This window comes from Anoplopoma fimbria, chromosome 4 (assembly GCF_027596085.1).
Source record: "Anoplopoma fimbria isolate UVic2021 breed Golden Eagle Sablefish chromosome 4, Afim_UVic_2022, whole genome shotgun sequence".
Classification (NCBI taxonomy): domain Eukaryota; kingdom Metazoa; phylum Chordata; class Actinopteri; order Perciformes; family Anoplopomatidae; genus Anoplopoma; species Anoplopoma fimbria.
In genome coordinates, this window is record NC_072452.1 from 4,881,641 (window position 1) to 4,892,210 (window position 10,570).

At 40.7% G+C, this 10,570-nt stretch overlaps 1 protein-coding gene across 1 annotated transcript in view; it reads left to right on the forward strand.

Annotated features, from left to right (window-relative positions):
* The window catches only part of gfra3 (GDNF family receptor alpha 3), a 43,525-nt gene extending 36,325 nt beyond the window's left edge, over positions 1-7,200 (forward strand). The window contains exon 10 of the mRNA XM_054598168.1: positions 6,960-7,200. Within this exon, the coding sequence (XP_054454143.1) occupies positions 6,960-7,181 (222 nt within the window). The 3' untranslated portion in view covers positions 7,182-7,200. The remainder of the gene's footprint in view (positions 1-6,959) is intronic.
* Positions 7,201-10,570: the final 3,370 nt, after the last annotated feature.

The following is a 10,570-nucleotide window of genomic DNA, read 5'->3' on the forward strand; positions in this document are numbered from 1 at the left end:
GCAGAAAATCCCCACATTTCTTTCATGAAAATTGTCTGAAACGATTAATTGATTGTCAAAAAGAACAAACACAACAGCAACGCAAAAGCAATTCGGCAGAAATGCAGTCAAATACAACAAATAAACCACATAAATGTGAGTTTGTGAGTTCTAACAAAATTAGTCATGAATTAAAAAAAGCAAAATTACTTCTAATAAGGGTTCCCTGTGGAGTTTTTGATCTCTACCAGCCCTATGGAGCTGTTTAAAAAACAAAAGATGTCTGCTCACACACAGTTAACGTGGCAGACTCTGCCAATGGCCTCCCATTATCTCACTGATGTAAAAGCACCCGTAACACGGCAACATATGCTGCATTGCAGCAAAGGCAGTGAAGAAGAACACTGATAGCAAGTAAACATGGATGTAATTAACGCAGGATTTAAAATAAAAATCTGTTTTGCAAATGTTTTATGTGGAAGAAAATGCATTCAACACATATGTTAGAGCTCAAGGATACACCCATGTATTTTGGTGAGTAATATTTTGACGTAAGACAAACTTTTGTTTGTTTATCAGAAAGCTCCTCAGGGCACCTTTAAATACGTCAAGGTGCAATATGTTTGAGTTAACATACAGAATCCACTATAATGATTGGTTCACCTTCAAGGATACCTTTAAAGACCTCAGAGACGCATTACTATCTCGTAAAATTATTGACATGAAGAGTGCAGTGTGTTAATGTTAATGCACAGCTTTGATGAAAGCCCACTGGAAGGCTTTTACTGTGAAACAGCAAGCAGCAGGAAGTGCTGAGGATATTAGTCAGCACTAATAGAAGATTAATATGATGCGTATGTGTAACACAGCTCTGAATGGTAGCCACTGTCGTACAGTACAAGAGGTAGTGAACCAATGCAATTTACTCATAACATCAGACGTGTTATGAGGAAAGTTGCAAGGTGGAAAGAGAGAAATGCATTGAGTATTAGTTGTGATTGATCAGATCAACAGCTGTCATCCACATGAGAAGATCAAACCTCTCTTCAGCGGTAGTACAACACAATAGTGATTCAGCATTAGATTTGAAGATCAAAGGAGCAGCTCTGGGGCATGAAGTTATCAAAGCACTTTGGCAAGCCTTCAAAAGATTCTAGAGAGGGCGTACGATCCAACAGGAGCAGTGTTATTCAGGACTGCTAAGGTCCAGGCGATGGGAAACGCGTCAAGAATACAGTTTAAGTTATTCATAGCTCAAACAAGATGTAAGAGATTCACCTGCAAACCTGGAGCATACCTGATATAAAAATAAAAAAACGATACGCCATTTTTACCCTCTGCTGGGGTCTCCAAGAACTTATGGAGGCCAGCAGCCAATACAACTCGACAAAAGAAGAAGGAGATAGGGATCTTATTTGGGTCTGTTATTATTTTCAGGAAAATGGTGGGTGAGGAGCTGTTTTGTCCGCTTCAAAATGTTTATGTAACATGTAATATATTCAACATGTGTGTGAGACAAGGGAAAGCATTAGCGTGACTGCTAAACCATAGAGTGAATGCTAAACCGTGAACAAGTTGCAGATTCACATACGTCATCAGTGGAGTCTTGTAATTGGCTCTCTCGCTCCAGGTGAGAGCATCTTTGTCAGACGGACGCAACCCTTTTATGTGCATACTGCTTTCATTCACAGCAAAGATGTATGAGGTTTTAAGAGCCATAACTAATTTGTCACCATTCATCGTCATTTTCCCTGAAATGTTACTACATCTGGAGGTGGGAAATTGCCCGTACACATTAAACAGAATATCGATCCCTGCTTACGTTCACACATGGCCCCATGCAGGAAATGTTCCTTATTCAGGGGTAGACTGCATGTGTGAGAAAGACTTCACAATCTTTCAGCAACAGCTGAGAGAAGCTTAATTTCAAGCTGAGACCCAACAAACTGCAAATTTACACTGGAGCTGTACTGATCATTTGTTTGAACACACTTACTTACAATCAGGTGCTTGACTCTTTAAGTTTGGTCAACTGTGAAGAGCTGGTAATGAACTTATGATTGTGTTCCCAACTGCAAAGACAACACAGGTCAAAAGTCTATATATATATATATATATAGTCTAGGAACCAGTCTAGGAACTAGGTTAACACAAAAAGCAACTGCAGAAACCCCCGTATAACTATAATAATAAGATTTTTTCTTCATGCTGCAATGTGTGCAACATGTAACCTGTGGATGAGGACTGTAAACTCAGAGAGATGAACAGGAGCACCAGAGTGAAGTGAACTGATCTCTGCACTGAAACCTGATCAAGACCATTCAAAAAATAAAAGCGACCCACTCACAGCACATCGCACTAGTTCTCTGCTTGTTCTGCCAATTTTGTTCTCATTAGTTCTCCTGCCTTAATACATGGTGTGTGTGTGTGTGTGTGTGTGTGTGTGTGTGTGTGTGTGTGTGTGTGTGTGTGTGTGTGTGTGTGTGTGTGTGTGTGTGTGTGTGTGTGTGTGTGTGTGTGTGTGTCCCAATTCTAGTTATGAAAAATCATAATTAGCAACTGAATTAGAAGGCAAACATCAAGAATCTTTCAACACCACACACTCTAGGATTTTATCTCCTGACTGTCATTACATACACAGGAGCAATCCAGTGTGCTTTACATAAATGAAAGCCAAAAAACCATTTATATATTAAGTATGATCTAAAGAAATGAAAAAAAATACATAAAGTAATCATTAAATAGTACAATAATAGAATAGAGTACAAAATACATAAAATTGTAATTTAATCCAAAGTATTACACAAAGAAACTACAAAGTATATAAAAATAAATACTGTCAAAACTTTATGAAAGTAACCTCATTTTTATTGTGTGTTTATTTTATTTTGGAACATCAAAAAGAGAACCATAGAGCAAAACCTGCTAATTGAACTTAGCTGTAAACCCAAAACATCACTCCTATGACATGAGAAGAGTGGTGGGTACATTTACAAACAATGAGGTGACCATGTACTCATTATTAATCAATGCTGTGTTTGATTAAAAGTGGATGAAACATTAAAAAAAGATAATGGATGGATGGAATAGCATTTTCAGATTTAGCCAGTTTAAGTGTGAAAATGTTCCTATCTTAAACTACTGATCCTTCAGTTCATACACATGTTGTCCTGTTTGGTGCTGAGCAGTGTGGGTGGTGAAGGGGTTCAGGGTCACACTTCAACTACAACCAAACAAATGTTCAATCCTGACTCTCTCCTCTCTGACCAATCAGGCTGCACACAGTCTGTGGCAGGCAGACGAGTCTTGGCCCAGACGTGTTTTGATTCCAGTCCTCTTGGCTCATGTCTGAGTCTGCCAGCTCGGTAATGTGCAGACGGCGGCAGACGTGTGAAATGTGCTGCGAACACATACGTTTTTTGAGCAGCTCCTGGCTGCCCTCGTCCGAAACGCTGACCGTTAAACGCCGTCCAATCCAATCGCGGCGCTGGCTCCTGTAACCTTGGCCCGGACCACAATCTGCCGTGGCTTGTGGCTCCCAGCATGCCTCGCTGCCAGAGATAATCTGGGCCGCTAGACAAGAGGGGATTCCAACTCTCTCTATTCCTCAGTTGCCCTCCTCCGCTCGCTCTCTTTCCCTCTCTGTGTCCGTCTGTGTCTCTCTCCCAGTGAGTGGATTAGATGAGGTGCTGGTTGGAAGCAGTGCATCAGTCAGGCTTCATTAGTATGAATTTATTCATGCCCATATGTATCTCCGCTCTTTCTCTTCCTACCCAAAATTCCCCACTTCTTTCCTCTCTTGGGTCCTCCAATCCTACCTTTTCTTCTTTCACTCATTCACTCTTTTCTGTCTGTTCTCAGTTCATTCAGTAATAAAAATAATAACCTTATTCTGTTTATGTTTAATAATTTGTAATAATTTGTAATCTAATCCCATTTCCAGTCAGACCATCTGATCCAGTCACATGCTGATTGTATTGTGTTCTGTGTGTCTTTACACCAGAGATGCTCCCAAACCATTATTCCTTCCAGATATCGATTCATACCCGAACTTGTATATCGGTACCAGATCGGTACTCTGTAACGGTTTTGCACCTCTCAGTGATGGCGTGTAAAAATACGCTTGTTACATTCGTAGCGTCTTTTCAAAATAATCTTCTGTCTTCACAGGAAATCAAGGCAACCAAACAATTTAGTTAAGTATAAGAAAAAGAGCGTGGTTGACTATAACTTTATTTCATACATGACTACCGCACGTCCATGGGGATGTGTCCTTGGGCAAGACACTTGACCCAAAGCTGCTCCCGTGCCATTTGCAGGCATTGCGGATGAATGTGGTGTGAATGGGATGGTCCTGATGCCTCTGCCATCAGTGTGTGAATGGGTGAATGATGACATGTAGTGTAAAGCTATTTGAGTGGTCCGAAGACTAGAAGGGTGCTATACAAAAAAAAAGTCAATTTATAATTTACCGTACCAATAGCAGGTCGCAATGGGGTCTAAAGCAAAATACAATAACAACTATTTTCTTATTACAGCAAAAGACAGCATGAAAAAACACTGTACACAGGACATGTGCTGGTCCTAAAAAGAACCAAAAGCATGTCTCCTTCTTTCCAATTATCTTCAAAGAAATATTAATAATGTTCTTCAGGCTTTTTTCTGTCCCCCACAAGTGTGTTATAATAGTAGCAGATCAAAGAAAAGGTCACAAGACTCTCAGTACAAGATGGAGACTAAGAATAACTGTGCAGGCTGGAGAAAAGTTTTTTGCAGAGAAAGAAGGTGCTCTTATTGCTGGTCAGGCTTTCATTTTAAATCATTGTCAAACGCACAATTCATATCAGATATATCTTTTTCACCTCTAATGAACTAAATTAATTTCACATCACTTTACAAAAGTAAGAAGAACCTAACCGTCTTCTGTCTCAGCACCCTGAAGGAGAACAAGACAACTGCCTTGTTTACTTCTGCGACTGTCAGACTGGATGATGAAAAGTTAAAAATGAGCCGAAAAACGTCAGTAAAACAAAATCTGAACGACATGAAATGAGCAGGTATCAGATGTAGAGTTTCAATGAAATGATGGAGTGCTGTATTATTATCAGTGGAAGAACAATCTGCACACAATAACCTAGCACGGGCCTGGGGCTCCTCCAGATGTCGGTGCATATCATTGAGAGCGAACAGCTGGGCTTCCTCAACAGTCAGCACCCATAACACTGCAGTGAATCATATTCTATCAACAGCTTGAAAGTTTTAAAAAGAGACATATCTCAATCAAAGTGCTCACACGTTGACACGCATGATATATTGGACATTGTGTTTTATAGCGAAACAAACATTAATGTGATGACAAAACATTAACAGTAATGTCAATGATTCAATCATGTTGTAATATTGTACAATTTTAAATTCTACAATTTAAAAATGTGTTATTTCTAATATCTACACTTGGCAGCACAACGAAAGAATAAAAGAAAAAATCCTCCAAATGAAACAACAGAATACCTTGTTTGTAACTGCCCTTCGGAAACACACTTGACTGATCAGCAGAATGAAATCATCTGTCCGAGTCCTCAAAATCATTGCTGAAAATTAATCTGTTCAATGATGTGGCGAGGCTATGTAGAAGGTTTGGTTAGCACAAAATCAACCTTGCTACGTTTATGGAAAGATCATAGTTTGGTTACCCACTAAAATGAAAACACCATCCCAAAATTACGCTGATCATTTTGTTATTATCTATATTATTAACTTTATTTTCATTTTGAAATATGGAGCAGCAAAGAAAATGTATGCCTGTTCACTGTCTTTCACATTTTCCTGCAAAAGAATTACATGCAAAAATATGCACTTATTGGTTGTTTTATCATTTTATATTAAGTTAAGTGTATGTTAGTGGTTGAAATAAATTCTGCTGAGGGCTTCCAAAATACTTTGGCATTATAAAATGGCTTCACATCATGCATCACTCACCGCTTATTTAGTATTAGTATTAAGAACGTAGGATCATTTGTTTCAATATGTGCTTGTTCAATGCAGTATTTCAGAGTATTTTGCCTTACATCACCTGTACTTTACCTCATAGTCATTTGTATCAGGATTGCACAGAGGACAAAGAAAATAGTGGCAGAACAGCAATCAAAGACAGAGTCAGAGCAGCTGTAAGCAGGGTCTTTAATTAAACAAACGTAAAGATACACAAACAAAGCAGAAAATCTAGCTCAGTCAGGAGTCCAATTATAAACCAGAAAATCAGAACTATCTCCACCGGCCGCTGGCCGAATGTGCGGTTCCAACTATATCCAACACCCTGGAGGTCTTGGGGAGAATATACTCCTCTCTAGGCATGTCTCAAGATCAGTTTCCCTGATTGTCCTTTGTTCACCTGCCTGATGAGCTGATCAGCTCCAGGTGTGTCTCTTCCCACCACTGATCCCAATGCTCTCCTCTTGGAGCTGATGGAGCCCTCTGGCTGGAATGTAGGTGCCTCTCATTACCCTGCCCATCAGCCCCTTACATTATTTTTTCTTTAAATTTTTAACAAGAAATACATTTCTTACAAGTTATGTTTAATCAACTTAAAACCCAATTTCAAATAAGAAAATACCAATTAGTAATTACCAATTTCTAAACATGTTCAAATGTACCTCTTTTTTATATCTAGCACAAAAGTCTATGTCTTTAGGGCGTAGCGTGAGTTTACTATTCAAGTTCAAATTTAAAAATTATATTAAAAATGATGGTTTACGTATTATGAATCACCAGATTATACTCAAGTGCCTTGCGCAAATATCTGCCCAAATAATTCAGAGAAATCAAACCTGATCTTCACTATTTACCATTTGAGAGCGTAGGTGAACTATTTATTTAGTTGTAAGATGCATGTAGCTGCTGTTTCTTTATATAAGCATTGTGAACATGAAAATATCCAAATTGAGAACCGATTTCTACTATCTCCATCTTCTCGCTGTCAGGTGGTGGAGAGTGAGGAGGAGGAGGAGGAGGAACAGATGCAGACAGAGGAGGTGATCGATGAAGGTGGCCAGTTTGATGTCATCCCACTGTACTCGGAGAGGGCCACCGTCTCCAACCTGGGCTCGCCTGGTACGGGTGGGGCCCCATCCCTCGGCGCCGGCCCTCCTAAAGCCGCCCTGCTGCTCCTTCTGCTCCTATCTGCCTCCCTGAGCTGGGGATAGAACAGAGGATACAGAGAAGACACACACACACACACATATACATGCTCACATACGATGGACCTGCCAACAATCCTGGACTGATTGCTGTTAAATTATAGGAAACATAGTGGAGAAATGGACTTCACATTTTGTCAGTAGCATCCTCTTGATTCCACACTTTCTGTCCTTGCTTTGTTCCTTTCCTCCTTTTAAAATTGCACTTTGTTCAACGTGGTCTGACTGCAGTGGTGGTGGTGTATTAATATCCCCGGAACACGAAAGACCTCGTGGTTGTAGGATGTTCGCATGCTGCCATCAGCCAATGAGCAGAATGTAGCTGTTCCTGTCAAAGGTCCAGAAAAAAAATCTGTTAATTAGAGTGGCTTGTGTGTTGTTAGAAACCCAAATATTAGGCAAGTCGTGTTAGCAGAATAAAATATTGGCTCGTAATATCGTACAGACAATAACTGCAAGCAGCTGCTTAGAACCAACTGCACATCTTGCACGGTTAATGTTTAACTTGTTAGCAAGAGGCTACAAATGTACCCTAATAAAAGAAGCAAGCTAGCTGGGCTACATTTCCATTTATCTGGTATGTCTTTAGCAGAGGAGCTAACCATTGTAGAATAAGGTGCAAACGCTCCCAAGTCAATGGGGCTGTTTCCTGTTCTTCCCATTCCGCACAGCACACAATGCACTTATCACATTACCGTAGCATAGGCTACTTTACCATGCTAACAAGTTGCCGTGCTAACAATAAGGAGATACAGAAACATACTCTTAACTCTTCCATTTGGCCTCCTGAAATTGTACATGGAAAAAGGAAGTCTGAAAATGATGGTAGATGCTACGTTGGCAAAGTGCAAACAAAGGTGTTAGCATGCTAAAGAACTTAGCTGGTTACGTTGTTAAGGATAAATTGTATAGACAAACATTACCTTTATGATAAACTATAGACTGTTTTAAAACACCCAACAACCTAAAATCTGCTAACTAGCTAGCATTGGCAGCTACACAAAAATGACTTCATCCACACTCCAAACTCCTTCATTTGCCTATGGCCCTTTTTAATTAATGGTCTTTTAATTTTAAAATTTAAGAAAAAAATGGTACATTTCTTGGAGTCAATCAGACGCTTTGCAAAAAAATAGGACAAACAAAGGATCTGAGTGGGAGCGTAGCAAAGTGGCTGCTTGGATGTGAAACCGTCACACATAAAGAAACACCCGACAGCTGCGGTCAGACCTTGTTGATGTTATTTATTTTATTATATTTTAACTCATTGATGGAAGATGATTTGTCCCACTGGTTGCGACTTACCTGTCCAGGGGTCATCCTAACAATGACTGAAGGGGGGGGAAGGGGCCCTGATTTATGATGCATCAGTCTAACTTTATCACGGTGATGGATGGAGTGATCCTCCTCCCGCATGCCGCCGTGCCTCGTCTGTGGCCGCGGCGAATGACAAATTACACACTTGTCTCTCATTTTTTAATGAACATCAAGTGCCAAGTGTGTGATGTGTGTGTGTTTGTGCGTGCAGGGATCAGGCAGAGGGATTGCAAAGGAAATCGGGCAAAGCTTTTTGTTATAATTTGAGACTCGCACTTTGTCGATCCCACCCACGTCAGCACAGCCACGCATATAGACTAACACACACTAATACGGCCTTGCCATGTATCGAGCCGATGTGGCTTATTCTTGCTTTATTGCTCTATCCCCGTCCCTATCTCTCTCCTCCCCGGTGACTCGGGACCGGGACCCCGGCTGCCACTGGCACCGATATGAATAAAGCCGTCATAATAAAAACAATACACCAGAAACAATATGAGCTCTAAAACGGCAGAACAAATCAAATAGCTCCCCAGCAGGCAAAAAATACACGCGCTATACTTCTGACACCGACACAGAAGGAAAATAGTAAGAAGAAGGAGTGGGAGAGAAAGATTTATGGAGGAGAAATTAGGAAAAGAAATAAGGCCAAGTCCCTGTGTGGTCTTTGTGCGTTTGATGTTTTACTTGCTTTTAGTTGGGAGGCTGTTAATCAGTCCCTGACAACATCTCTTTATCATCTGACAGGCTCCTGGAGGGAGGCTTGTGTGTGTGTGTGTGTGTGTGTGTGTGTGTGTGTGTGTGTGTGTGTGTGTGTGTGTGTGTGTGTGTGTGTGTGTGTGTGTGTGTGTGTGCGAATCAGGCAATGATAGAAATAGTGCGCTATAGCGAGAACAGAAAAGACCCTGGAGCACAAACATAGCAGAGAGAATCGCCGGCTCTTGATTTTCTATGTCTTATAAATCTTTTGCTGACACTATTTTTTTTTTCCTTTCCTATTTCTTGGAATGTGTAAAATCAAATTCCATCTGCAGGGGTGCCAGCGAAGGTGGAGAGCAAGAAGACAGAGGAGGGGGAAAAGAAAAGAAAGAAAGCACGAAAAAGAAGAATGTGAGGAGAGCAGAACAGAGGGAAACAAGAGAAAAGGAAAGGAAGGAGATGATAGGGGACAGAGAGAGGAAACAAATACAGGAGAGGAAGTTTAAAGAAGGGAAGAAAATAGTAGTGGAAAATAGAAAATGTATCAATAAGAAAGCAGCAAGAGAAGAGGATGAAAGTATAGGAAGAAAAAGAGGACAGGAAACTGAAGAGAGGAAGAGAAAAAATCGTAGAGGAAGAAAAGTAGCACAGGAGGAAAGACGAAAAGAAAGGGGATAGAGAGGAGAAAAAGGAAAAAGAAGGGAATAGACACTGAAGAAAGCAGCAAGGAAGAGAGCTGAAGAAGGGAGCAGAGAAAGAAAAGAGAGGAGAGAAGGAATTGAAACAGGAAGGAAGGCAGAGAGGGCAGAAATCTGTGAGGGATTAGATGTGACAGAGGAAACAGAAATAAATAACAATGATGGAACGGAAGTAAGGAAATGAAAAGGCGAAGGAAAAGAATGAAAGAAAGAAAAAAGAGTAACAGAGAGAAAGAGGAGTAAAAGGACACGAAGGGGAAAAATGAAAGAGGAGGGCAGAACGGAGAAGGAAGGGTGAAGGAGGAAGAGGAGGTTCTTGCTTTTGTGGAGCCACAGAGGAAACAAACAGCAGAGGGAATGAAAGGGTGAGGGGAGAGAGAGAGAGGTGACAGGTCTGCAGTGTACTTTGACCTCTCTTTCTCTTTGTGTGCAACTGCTGGGAAACACACACACACACACACACACACACACAATCTCCAAGGCCTTTCTGTCTGAACACACCCCTCAGACAAAGCTCCTGTCCATCAAGTGAAACAGCGATAAGAGACGGAGTAAAGCTCTGTCTGCTCACCTGAGATACTTCTTTAAACATTCAGCAGGAACAGTAAATATTCCGACAGCAATCAGGCAGTGCAATCTAACAGAAGACACTGATTACAATGAAACATTCATTCATTGTAG